At 42.3% G+C, this 13,828-nt stretch overlaps 1 protein-coding gene across 1 annotated transcript in view; it reads left to right on the top strand.

Moving 5' to 3' along the window:
- Positions 1-13,475, top strand: part of LOC308494688 (HLA class II histocompatibility antigen, DP beta 1 chain-like) — a gene marked incomplete at both ends in the record, with an annotated part of 35,479 nt that extends 22,004 nt beyond the window's left edge. Inside the window, 4 exons of the mRNA XM_081042582.1 lie at positions 10,804-11,067; positions 11,808-12,089; positions 12,566-12,676; positions 13,462-13,475. Coding sequence (XP_080898708.1) covers positions 10,804-11,067; positions 11,808-12,089; positions 12,566-12,676; positions 13,462-13,475 — 671 coding nt within the window. The remainder of the gene's footprint in view (positions 1-10,803; positions 11,068-11,807; positions 12,090-12,565; positions 12,677-13,461) is intronic.
- Positions 13,476-13,828: the final 353 nt, after the last annotated feature.

The raw sequence follows: 13,828 nt of genomic DNA, 5'->3' as shown, positions 1-13,828 counted from the left end.
AGACCCTGCATGACTGTGTGTGCAGCCCCAGGACTAATTCAGACTTCTGGGTGGGCAATCTCATCCCCTAGATCTGTAACATACTGCTTAGGACTTGCTCTGGGGAATGCAAGGGGGGTGGCATTCACTGTGGAGGGCGAATGACGCCTTGGTGTCTGTACCAGAGCAAGGAAAACATATTAAAAACGAAAACGCGTGACTTACTCCGTTGCTCAAAATGAGGATCCCTTTTCTTATACTGTCTCCAGTGAATCTTACACCTGGAAATACGATGTGCTTTACACCAAACCTCTGCCTAAAGAGTGACAGTTCCTACTATTGGTTACTTTTTTGGAATCTGGCCACACCCAGGGGATGTATGAATCTGTCCTAACTCATCATCTCTAATATTTTAGGAGTGAAGCACATTGAGTGAGAGCTACTCTGACTGTAATTCTCTCTACACTTTCCCGAACTCCAGGATGGTGGTCCTGCCATTCACTGGGGTCCTCTGGATGGCAAATCTGATGGTGTCCCTGGCAATGCTGTGTTCCCCTGTGGTTCAGGGCACAGACACCCCAGGTAAGTGCAGAGCTGCTACTCTTACAGGGCCCAGCTCAAGAAAATGACCTTAGTGGGCTTTCCATGTGGGCCCACTCCACAGAAAGGCTTTGGGGGTCCAACATTGCCCGGGGACCACTATTGCCACCAGAGAGAGAAGGAAATCAGTGTGTGTGTCTGTAGGGCACAATGGTACCTGGTGGTCTGGAATGATTTTGGAGGGACAGGGGTCTCATATAGGGGTCATTTAGACGACATTTCAATGTCAAAGTCGGAAAGGGGAAACGGTGGTTAGTCTGCAGTGTCCGGGATCCAAGATCACACTGTAGATGAATGCTCCAGGTGGAGGCCCCTGCCACAGAACCAGGCAGGACCCCTCCCCCTGACCAGGGGTGGCCAGAGGAGCAGAGGAGGATAATGGTGACAAGCTGTGGTTAAGGCCAGCAGGATATCCACTGCAGCTGGCTGTCCCCCACGTCCCCAAGTCCAGAACTCCCGTATCCATCCAGCACATTAGGACAGGACCAGAGAGGGAGTGAGGAACAGGAAATGGAATCTTTTTGTTCCAATTTACTACCAAGCCCATGTATGATAGAACAGTGAAGTAGTTTATGTTAAAATTCCCCAACTTCTTCATTTCAACTCACAAAGCCAGACCCACTTCTTCCTGAGAGTCAGGTTCTCTAAGGCTTTTCCCAAATTTCCAGGGTTAATAGCATTTGAAACTCTCAAATTTATCTGTTCAACCCCATCCCATTGTACCTATTTCTCAGATAGAGGGAAGGGGAAGATTTTCTGACAGTTAGCATTCGGATGGACAGAAATTTGGAGACGGGCAGCTAAACTGTGGAGCTTGTGCCTGCAGATGAGAGAAGAAATGGTGAAGTTTGAGTCTTAGAGATCAGGAGGGGCTATGGAAGTAGCTGGTGAGATGGGACAGTGTCCAACGGGGTGAGAGGAGAGCAAGTGCAGGATGGGCACAGGAGATGCTGTGCTCGAGAGCAGGGATAACGGTGGACATCTGTATGAAATTACTGGAAATGAGGGCTCAGGTGTTCTGTGGGCTGAACAGTGAGCAGCGTGAAGGTGGATGAAGGTGGGTGAAGTGGGGTGAGGTGGAGAGGGCAGTGGGTTCAGATTAGTAAAAGCAATGAAATGAGTGTTCTTCGTCATGTGAGAGAGGCTCCTGAGGGAAGAGAAACAGCAGGTACAGAGCTCTCTGCACAGTTTTGACACTGAGGAACTCATTGGTGACTAAAATGTGGAGTCCAGGGCCTGGGTTCCGATGGGTTGGGCAGATTCTTCCATTTCCTTCTTCCTCCAACTCCTCAGGGTTTCAACTTCCAACAGAGCAGAAATGGAAAGGGGAGAAGTTGGCTTTACAGGCCTGGATGAAGCAGTAATTGTTGGGAAAACACTAGTGATTTTTGGGTCATGAAGAAAATTATGGAGAAAGAAAACATCCCACCCATGGGTGCAACAGACCTGTAGCCTAACAGCCTCTTGAAAAAATCCATTGTTCATGACATTCACCATCCTGGTATTTAAACCCTGGGCAACTCAACCCTATCACACCATTTGGGCAGCAGCAGAAGCCAGGGGATTTAAACATTTGTTTACTCCATTTCTTTTATCTCTCTTTCCCAAGTGAAAGAAGAGGTGCAAACAAAGAAACTATCAGCGGTAAGTTTATAAAAGCTTCTTTTCAAGCATTAAGGCCATGCCTCAAGGGCAGCTCCTTTTGAGTCATTCTGAACAAACTAGGGCTTTGTCCTTTGTGTTTCTCTTTGTTGCCACATAATCTAACCCATAACATTTTGACAAGGGGAAGGGCTCTCACCTCCAGAGAGCAGGGACAGACACTATTCTCTAGATTGTAAATAGATTCTCTATTTACATCATCTTATTTAATTTTAACAGTAGTCCTTCAAAGTAGAAAAATACATAACATTCTTTTCTATAAGTAAAAGGGTTGAGACTCTGAGAGGTTCTGTATTTGCCCTGTCGGTCACAGAGCTGGTCTGTGGATATCCTTACTGTGCTGCCCATATTATCTACAGCCTATGATAATTGTATATTCTTAATACAGTCTGTTCTGATTTATTTTACACAAGTTTTCAGGCTTTACACTAGAAAGTTCAGATGCTTTCAAGAGTTTCACAAACTAATATTTTTCACATACACCACAATAAGTTGTTTTGTGGGAACTTTGTGTGACATTTATCTGCTTTGCAAATGAGATTTCATTAGACAGACAAAAGTCAATTGCTTTTTAAAAGAAAAAATTCAAACTTCTATTTAGAACTAACAGAAATGTGTTCTGATTGAAAAACAGGTGGGGAAACCTATTAGTGGAGCAGGAAACGGAATTAAACGTGGGGGAGTAAAGTGGGGAGGGCAGGTAGAAAACATCTGTCACAGAGACCCCAAACTGGATGAGGCCAGGAACTCAGAGGCTGAGGGGCAGGGCAAGGGGCAGGAAGACAGGCTCAGAAGATCAGAGAAAAATGAAATGCTACTAGAACCCTCGTAGGCTAACAGTTGTATGGGTTCCCTGAGGCTGGAGTGGGGTCTCCTAATGCCAACTCCATTCCCTCCCCGTCTGAGCTACCAGTTGTTCAGCTCCAAGTTCGGGCATGTAGAGCACTGTGGAAGGAGAAGGAACTGACCAGATCACCCAGATTAACTCTGGCGGTGGCTGCAGTGACAGAGACAATGGCCAGATACCCTCACATCCTCATCCTCCTCCTACTGGACCTTCAAGGTTCCTGGACATCCAGTCAGGGAGGCTTCTGAGTAGCAGGAAAAGCATGCAGAAGAGCTTCATCTGGAGCCTGGGTTTCCTGAGCTTAATCCAGAACTGACAGGGTGAGCCTCATGTTGACATACTCTTCCAATTCCTTCTGCCCTCATTTCTGGGGTCTGAGAAGTTGCGTGATAAATTCAGTCTAGAGTTTCCATTTATGATGCATTTTATAAGTCGTATTGAGACGCTACAATTTATAGACTCCTTCAACAAACAACTTCCAATTAGATTCCAGGCAGCCAGTCATTTCTAATCAATTCTCTCTGGCCACCATTACCCTGACAACAAAACCAGACAAACACAACACAAGAAAAAAAAAACTACAGTATCCATGGTGAAAATAAATTCAAAATCCTCAAAAAAAAGAAAAGCAAACCAAATTCAACAGCATACTAAGAGGATCATAGATTGTGACCAAGTGGAATTTATCCCTGGGATGCAAGGATGGTAGGGAAAACAATCAATGTGATAAAACAAAATGAAAGAAAAAACCATGTGATCATCTCAATAGACACAGAAAAAGTATTTGACAAAGTTCAATATCCATCCATGATTAAAAATGTCAATGAAATAGGTATAGAGGGAACTTACTTCAGCACAATAAAGGTCATATATGAAAAGCCCACAGCTTACTTAATCAAAGGGAAAAAACTGAAAGCTTTTCACCTAAGAACAAGGCAACGATGCTCACTCTTGCCTTTTCTTTTCAATATAGTTATGGAAGTTCTAGCCAAAGCAATTAGGCAAGAAAAAAAAAGAGAACCTAGAAATAAATATACACATTCACAGTCAACTGATACTCAACAAGAGTGCTAAGAACATACAATGGGGAAAGGATAGTCTCTTCAATAAGTGATGTTGGGAAAATTGGGTATCCACCTGCAGAAAAATATGAAATAAGACCCTTATCTCACACCATATACAAAAATCAACTCAAAATAGATTAAAGACTTAAATGTAATATCTGAAATCATAAAACTCATTGAAGAAAACATAAAGGAAAAACTTCTTGACATTGGTCTGGGCAATGATTTTGGGGATATGATACCAAAAGCACAGGCAACAAAAGCAAAAATAGACAAATGGAATTGCATCAAATTAAAAGCCTTCGGCACAGCAAAGAAAACAATCAACACAGCAAAAAGGCAACTACGGAATGGGAGAAAATGTTTGCAAGCCATATATCTGATAAGAGGTTAATATCCAAAATAGATAAGGAAATCATACAACTCAATAACAGCACCAAAAAAAAAAAAAACATTAAAAAATCAGCAAAGGACCTGAATAGACAAATTTTTTTGGCAATCAATCTCTACTTTTTAAATTAAACTTATTGGGGTGACATTGGATAATAAAATTATATAGGTTTCAAGTGTACAATTCTACAATATATCACCTATATATTGCATTGTATGTTCATGACCCAAAGTCAAATCTCCTTCCATCACAATATATTTGACTCCTTTTACCCCCTTCTACCTCTCCCCTACCTCTCCCCTTAACGGTAACCATTAAATTGTTGTCTGTGTTTATGAGATTTTGCTTGTTTGTTTGTCTTGTTCATTTGTTACTTTCAGTTTTATATCCGACATAAAGGAGTAAAATCGTATGATTCTATGACTTGTTTCACTTAGCATGAAAATCTCAAGATCCATCCATGTTGTTGCAAATGGCAGTATTTGATGTTTTCTTATGGCCAAGTATCATTCATATATATATATATATATATATATATATATATATATATATACACACACACATATATATATACATATATAGTGGAATATATATATAATATACATATTATATATATATATATATAATATATATATATATATATATATATCACATCTTCTTTATCCAATCATCTATCGAAGGACACTTAGATTGGTCTTGACCACCATGAATAATGCTACAATGAACATAGAGGTACATATATCTTTACAGATAAATGTTTTCAGATTTTTTGGTAGATACTCAAAAGAGGGATTGCTGGGTCATATGGTAATTCTATTCTTAATTTTTTGACACTGTTTTACATAATGGTTATACCAAGCAGTGCATGAGGGTTCCTTTTTCTTCACAATTGCACCAACACTTGTTATTACTTGTCTTGTTGATAATAGCCATGAATAGATATTTTCTAAAGAAGAAATACAAATGGCCAACAGGTATTTGAAAAGGTGTTCAACTTTACTGATCACCATGGAAATGAAAATCAAAGCCACAATGAGATATCATCTCACACCTGTTAGAGTGGCTATTATCAACAAATGGGCGATAACAAATGTTGGTGACAATGTGGAGGAAAGGGAACCCTTGTACACTGCTGGTAGGAATGTAAATTGGGACAGCTATTATGGAAAAAATATGCAGATTCCTCAAAAAATGAAAAATAGAGTTACCCTATGATACAGCAATTTCACTTCTGGGTACTTAGCCAAAGGAAATGATCTTGAAAAGATATCTGCACTTCCACGCTCACTGCATTATTATTCACATGGCCAATATATACACACAACCTAAATGTCCATAGACTGATGAATGAATACAGAAAATGTGGTCTATATACACAATGAAATATCATTCAGCCTTTAAAAAGAAGGATATTCTGCCATTTGCTACAACATGAATGAACATGAAGGACATTATGCTCAGTGAAATAAACCAGATGTAGAAAGACAAGTACTGAATGATCTCACATACTTGTGAAATCTAAACTAGTCAAACTCACAGAAACAGAGAGTAGAATGGTAATCACCAGGGGCTGGCGGGAGGAGGAAATGGGGAGATATTGGTAAGGAGTACAAACTTTCTGTTATGCAGGCTGAATAAGTTCTGGAGCACTGCATACAGCAATGTGACTATAGTTGACAATATTTTATTGTGTACTTGAAATCTAAGTGGATCTTGGGTAGTCTCAATACAAAAAAAATAGAGACAAAAAGGAAACTGGTAACTGTATGAGGTGATGGATATGTTGATTGGCTTGGTTGTGCTGAAATATTGTGGTACAATGTTTTACATTGTACACGTATATCAGGTCACCAAATTGCACACCTTAAATATATACAATTCTTGATTGCCAAGAGAAAAGCTGGAAACATTTTTTTAAAAATAAAATCAATTCTCTGCTTACTCTTTGTTTGATTCATAAGTATTTACTAAGGCTTAGGTTAGGTGATGTATAGAAATATGAATAAGAGAACAACTTGCCTTAAAATGTTCAAGTGTAGAGAACAAGAACAGACATGAAAAAAAAATCACATTGTCTATGTCCCCAAGTGTGATCATTATGATTAGATTTAAAGACACATAGATAGAGAATGCACCCACCTATTCTAATGGGTTTCCTACATAGTTTTTGTTTGTATATGTTCTCTCAAAATCTGTATTTTTATGTGCCTGTGTTTTTAATGTTCCTACACAATGTTATAAAGTATATTGTTTTGTTTTTTCACACAGCATAATGGTTTTAAGATCTGACTAACTAGTGAAGAGTACAGCTATATGGTTTCAACTAATGGCTGCATAATCTTCCATGGTGCGTGTTGACAATAGTTTAGGTATTTACTGTGCAAGGGATGATCAAACTGACTGATCACTGCCAATCTTCAGTTTCACAAATAATGTCCCTTTATGGACCAATGTGAACATTTCTTTTTTATTTTTTTATTAGGAGGAACAGTGTGTTTCTCCAGGGCCCACCAGCTCCAAGTCATTGTCTTTCAATCTAGTTGTAGAGAGCACAGCGGAGCTCCAAGTCCAGTTGCCATTTTCAATCTTTAGTTGCAGGGGGTGCAGCCCACCATCCCATGCGGGAATTGATCCTGCACCCTTGTTGTTGAGAGCTCACTCTCTAACCAACTGAGCCATCCAGCTGCCCCAAGTGTGAACATTTTTGATTCATTGCAAATTATGGAAATCCACTCAATTTAACCAAATATCCTGGGTGCTATTCTGATCATCTGTGGTGGTCTACAGTCCACCGGCAATCTGTGAAGGTTTCTCCATGCCCCATCCACCAGGGCTTGGAGTTATCCAGATCTCTAATTTTTCAAAGTCTAATAGATCTCAGTCTCTCTCTCTTTTTTATTTGAATTTGCAATTTTCTTTCCACTGGTGAATTATAGTTAGCCTTGCAAGTTTCCTCTCCTATTGATTCCCATTCCAGTTTCACTCACTTTTTTATTGCAGTCCTTTATTTTGCATTTTTATTTAAGAGTTGCTTATATATTTTGGGTATTAATCCTATCTCAGTTTTAGACATTGTGAGTCTCTTTTTATTCCTTGTCTATTAAGTTATTAGTGATACCCTTTGCTTAACAGAAGTATTAAATTTTAATGTAATTCATTTGATTATATTTTATCTTTGTGTTTTTATATTTGCTTAAGAAATACTTCCTCATCCCCATGTTCATAATTATAGCCTCCTGTACGTTCTTATATTAACCTTATAGTTTATTGTTCTTATTTAGGTCTTTAATCCATCTAGGGTCCAAGTTTTTATGTTAAGTACAGATCTAGATTTTTTTTTCCTCCATATAATAAACCAGTTTTCCCAACCCCATCTACCAAATAACTTTTCTCCCCCCATATGCTAAGGGGCTCCTTTTGTTGTGTTTTCCATCTCATATGTTCATAAACACTGAGCTCCCATTCTGTTCTGCCTCACTCTTGATGTTTTGTGCCAATACTTCACTGATTTTATTATGTAGGCTTTCTAAGAGGTCACATAGTAGGGGAAACATGGGATATAAACTCCCAGGACCTGTTTGGAGTGGGAAAAGGAAAAAGGGTTAAAGTTAACTACTGCATTTCCAGCTTGCTGGAAATGGATGGTGGTGTTGACTCAGCCAGGGATCGTTGGAAGAGAAGAACTTCAAGGGGAGAATGAAGATTATGAGTTCAGTCTGTAAACAGTGTCAGAATCATGATGTTGAGTTATACACAGAGAACATTTGCAACACATTAGAGGAGTTAAAGTGGAGGGGAGTAGAAGCAGAAAACTGGAAAAATCTCTCAGAAATGTTGACACCAGCTCGGTCTTGAAGGATACGTTGGAATTAGGCATTTTTAGTTTGGGCATTAGAACCAAAAAATATTATGTATTTTGTATGTTTGTTTATTTTTATTGGGATAATATGCAAATATTATGCAATGTGAAATATGCAGTGCAAAAAGGCAAATATATCACAAAGACAAACCCCTAAGAATGACTGAATAAAAGAGTCTGGGGGCAGAAGAGGACACTGGTTAGATAAGCAGGGATCAGATCATAAAAAGCCTTGCTCACCATGTTAGGGTCACACTGAGGCAATGTGTGACCTTAAGTGTTTCAGGCTTAGGCAGAGAATGAACCAGAAGAGGCAAAGCTGAGCCAGGGAGAAAGGTTAAATGACCACTGAATTAATCCACATTAGGAATGATGGCAATCGGTGTTAACTATTACAGTGGATGGGGGACACAAGGCAAAATAACAGGTCTTCGTATCTGATCAGAAGTAGTGAGTGAGGAAGAGAATGAGTTCCGGGTGACTGGCAATTCTTAGCTAGAGGATGGGTGAACAGTGATACCATTCACCAAGAACTTAGGAGGAAAAGCAGCTGTGAGGGAGAAGCCCAAGCTCCTATGGGACGTCCAGCAGGACATGTCCAGCAGCCATGAGGACAGACACATGTAGAACTCAGAAAAGAGAACAAGGGTGGAAATGTACCCACATGAGCTACTTATTATGGTTGATATTTAAGGAATGATGTGAGTGAAATAACCCCAAGTGAGAATGTGCATAAGTGTGTCAGGAACACGCATGAGGATACACCAACAAGTGAGGGGCACATGGGCAGATCGTGAGATGCCCTTGACATGTGCCTTTGTCAGGGCAGTTTTGGAACAGTGAGGGGTGGGGAATGCACATGCCCAATTGTGTGAGTTTGAGGAGGGAAAGTTCGGGGAAGAAGTGGACCTGGCAGATGCTCAATACTCTTAAGGAGCTTGAAAGTGAATAAAGCAGAGATGAGTGGTCGCCAGGCAAGAATGTCGAGTGGAAAGAGTATTATCATTCTGTGTTCTCACTCCAGATTCATGAAGAAAAGCCTGCACGCGATCACAGTCATTGTAAACTGAACCCTTAGTTCCGTGCTGTATCTTACCTTCTTGACCTCAGTTAACCCACACAGCATTGTCAGGGAAGGGAAACATCAGTGTCCACATTTTAGTACTGAGGACACTATATTTCACTGAGGTCACACAGTTAATAAGTCATTGAGACAGAAGAGGAGCGAGGTCCTCTCTCCCCAGAGTCCATGGTCTTAAACATTACACTTACTGCCCCTCGGTGCTATGGAAGGAAAGAGGCAGTCCTTCCACTCCCTATATCCTACAGCCTTTGCTTCATATTCTCTGTCATATTCTTAATTCTGGTCTATGCCCTCATCACTTCTTTCCTGTTATTGGAAAAACGTCCAATCCATTCCCCATGCTCCCTCCAGGATGGCCTTCCTAATGAACAGCAGACCAGATGAAATCACTCCCGCTTATCTGTTCCCTGCAGGAAACGTCCCCAAACTCCTGAACTCTCGGTACAGACAGCAAGCAGTCACCACTGCCCGCCATCCTTGGTTCCTGTCACCTCAGCCACACACTTCTCACTCTCCTGCTGCCCCTTCTGGTCTCTGGGCATTTCTGGCATACTACTCTCTCCTCTCTGGTGAGATTCTGCTCCTTTTTAGACCCCCGGTGGAATGCCAACTCCCTCGGCAGCCCGGAAGCCCTCTATCTCCTTCTGCCTCCAACTCTAAGCAAATTCAAGACGCTCTCCCTGCCCTCCTATACCCCTATTTCCATCCCTCTGAGACCCCTCCTGTCACCATGTCCTCGCTGTGTTCACCTGTTGTCTCCCCCTTAGACCTTAGGTTCTCTGAGGTGTGGCTCTTTATTATTCGGTCAAATCCCCCACTTATTGGGTAAGAAAACTTTGAGTCAGAGAGGTTCTGTGATTTATCCAAGATCACATGATTGGGGATAAGAAAATGTATATTTTATAATTTAATCCTGGATGGTGACAGGTGTAGGGGTAGTTAGCAAAATACCTTTATATCAACAGTAATAAATATAGTATTAATTTGTTGGTTTATTAAGAGTGGAGGTGAGGGGAAGAGATAGAGAAAATACTGAGAACGTGGTGAACACAAAGTCTTTATTTTGGCCATGCCCGAGGCCCTGGGTCAGTGCTGCTGGACAGAGGGCAGAGTGACCCCTCTGAGCTCTGTAACTGGGCACTGTGCTGGAAGGAAGATGGCGACCCAGGAGAAAAGAGGCAAAAGACGGGAAAAACATGGCCCGGGATGTAGCCTCTCAACTTCCCAGTGAAGGGCTTACACCAGAAGAGGGCAGAGCATCCTGTGGGCATTGGGGCCTCTCCCAGCTCTGCCCTGACCTGGCCTTTCCCTCTCCAGAGTTTTACGTGTACCAGAGGAGGAGTGACTGCTTTGAGTTCAATGGGACGCACCGCTTCTTGGAGCAATACATTTACAACAGAGAAGTGTACATCCAATTTGACAGCATTGTGGGGGTGTTTGTGGCCGTGACGGAGCTCGGGCGCATAACTGCCAAGAAGTGGAATATCCAGAGGGAGTTCCTGGAGCTGAGGAAGAGCGCGGTGGACACGGTGTGCAGACACAACTACGAGCTGGACAAGGGTTTCACGCTGAAGCGCAGAGGTGAGGGCCTGGGTGGGAAAAAGACCCTGGAAGGGGTGGGCTGGGCAGCAGAGGAGGGGAGGGGTCTCTTTCCCATCTCCAAGCCCCAATGTGCCCCAGGCTGGGTGGCTGGAATCCAAAGGGCTTCATTGGGGCGTGGGGCCAGATCACATGGGAAGGTGCCAGACTCCCTGCTAAACCAACACTAAAGAGCTAAGAATATTTGGTTTGTGGATCTTGCTACAAAATTTGGGTAGAGATGGCCAGGAGCTATACAGGTTAAATGAAGAAGGAATAAAGGTACTTCATTTCTTCATCTTTTCTTTTTAATGAGGAAATCAGACTGATAGATCAAAGGAATACTGGTGACTAAATATACTCTGACTTCAAGATAATATTTGGAAGAATTATGCATCCTTTTGAAGAAGACAGGGAAATGTAAATTTAGGCAGTTTCATAGCTGGTTCAACATTTCTGTTCCAAGAACAGTAGTCACTAGCTTTACATGTCTGGCACAAGTGTTATAGAGTGCCACCTTTGACTGTCTCCTATTCTTCCCTGCTCTTTCTTTATTGTGTATGACAAGGTCATTCTTGGAACATTTGAATGTTTTATTCTGTTTTTCCTACTCTGTTCCTCATCTTCTGCCTCCAAATAGGTTGATGATATATTCATCTTTAACATTCAGAAGTCAATTTGTCAAGAAAATCGCTACGTTAGCTGTCTCAGTTGTCATAACAAGATTCATTTTCCATTCCTAGTCCAGCCAAAAGTGAACGTCTCTCCCTCCAAGAAGGGAGCCCTGCAGCACCCCAACCTGCTTGTCTGCCACGTGACAGATTTCTATCCACGTGACATTCAAGTCCGCTGGTTCCTGAATGGACAGGAGGAAACAGCTGGGGTTGTGTCCACCAACCTGATTCATAACGGAGACTGGACCTTCCAGATCCTGGTGATGCTGGAAATGACCCCCCAGAGGGGAGACGTCTACACCTGCCAAGTGGAACACCCCAGCTTGGACAGTCCTGTCACTGTAGAGTGGAGTGAGTTACTCCCTGATGACACTCTGGGGTCTGCTCACTACACATTGGAGTCACATTACCCCCATGTGTCCCCATCAACGCCTTAAGTGTGGTCTGGAATGGGGGCAATGGAGATCTGGTGATTCTAGCAGACATTTATCCCTGCCCTGAGTGGTCCTAAAGAATCTCTCCTTGTCAGAAAACCCCAGAAAAGCAATCAGCCCTCAGACATGGGACCCGGCCTCTCCCTTCTGTTCATTAAGCTTGGACTTAATGGGTTCACCTAGAATTAGCATTTGCCTCCTGTGAACGTCACTAGTCTGAGACCCAGAACTTTGGGATGCTTTCCACATCTGCTCCTTCTCCATAGCGATTCCAAGTTTGGCTCTACCCTCTCCCTTTCTCTCCACAGTATACTAGCTCAGGCTCTGAGTGTCAGACAGGGCCAGGGGTTGCAGCGCAACAGGTAAGACTGACCCAAGATCTGTTCTTCCCAGAGGCACAGTCAGCCTCTGCCAGGAGCAAGATGCTGACTGGACTCGGGGGCTTTGTGCTGGGGCTCACTGCCCTCATGCTGAGCTTCGTTCTCCATTTCAAAGGCCGACGAGGTAAGAAATTCCTGGAAAGTGGTTGATATTGCCTTTCCACTATCTCATTCTCCTATTCTTTAGTGATGACGATGAGACAGAAAAGCAAAATGGCAGAGAAAACGAGGCCACTGACATCAGACTCTGATAAGGCAGTAACAGCCCTATGGGGAGCAAGCTGCCTACACTGAGCTCTTGGCCCAGTAACACACCTGAGACTGCTGAATAGTTACCCTATTCTGTAGTGTGTGCTTTAACACCTGGGGTAGGCTTACATCTACAGATTAGGCCCTGCTTTGATTCCCAGTGACAGGGGGATGGGATGCAAATGTTTGTATAGTTTTCTAAGATGTTGTTGCTCTTTACTCTCTCGATTATTGAGTTCGTCGTCCCTTTTACTTTCATTTCAGGCAGACCAGGACCTCAACCAGTAGGTGGTATTTCTGCTCCCTTCCTTCTTGTGGTGCAATTGTTTCACTGCAACATGAGTTTGGGAACACTTAATGAGTACTCTATGCTCACGATATATCATAGGAAATGCCCTGAGGATAAAGAGAAACTCTCAGTGGCTGTCTCTCTTTTTCAAGTTGAGCCAGTTGCCCCCAACTCTTGGACCCATTTTCATATTTTGGCGGGTATAAGCAGTGAACATGACTTTGCCCCATTGCTGAAGGAAACTCTCTTCCATTTTTCACCAGGCCCACACTCAGCCTCTCTATATATTTTTTCTCCTCCTAGGACTCTAGAGGGAAAGGAAATGTAGCCTCCACGCTTGGGTTGTTTTTAATTCTTCTTCTTCTTCCCAGAGCTCCTGAACTGATCCCAAACATCACAGGAAGCCTTGGAACAAGAATTTCTGATACTTTTGTTGCCCAGCAAGCTCCCACCTCCAAAAAGGCCATTATGACTAAACTGTACCCCTGACATCAGTTTCTGAGTGTCTGCATTTTAATTAAAAGTACTTCCTGTTTCTCAAGTTGTCCAAACTGTAGAGAGCCCTTTCCTGAGGAACATGAACCACCTAAATCCAATATTATTGTCCTCCTTTCTTCCTGAGGAAGGGTACGTTCTTGTGGCCATGTTTATGTCGAAAGGCTTTGGTGACCACTGAGTCCAGTGAAGAGCCTGGGGTTGCCATTGTTACTTTATCCAGGCACGGAGAAATAAACTTCT

Source organism: Rhinolophus hipposideros (assembly GCF_964194185.1).
Source record: "Rhinolophus hipposideros genome assembly, chromosome: 3".
Lineage (NCBI taxonomy): Eukaryota > Metazoa > Chordata > Mammalia > Chiroptera > Rhinolophidae > Rhinolophus > Rhinolophus hipposideros.
The sequence above is the reverse complement of the archived record's forward strand: the minus strand, read 5'-3'. Positions and strand labels throughout refer to the sequence as shown.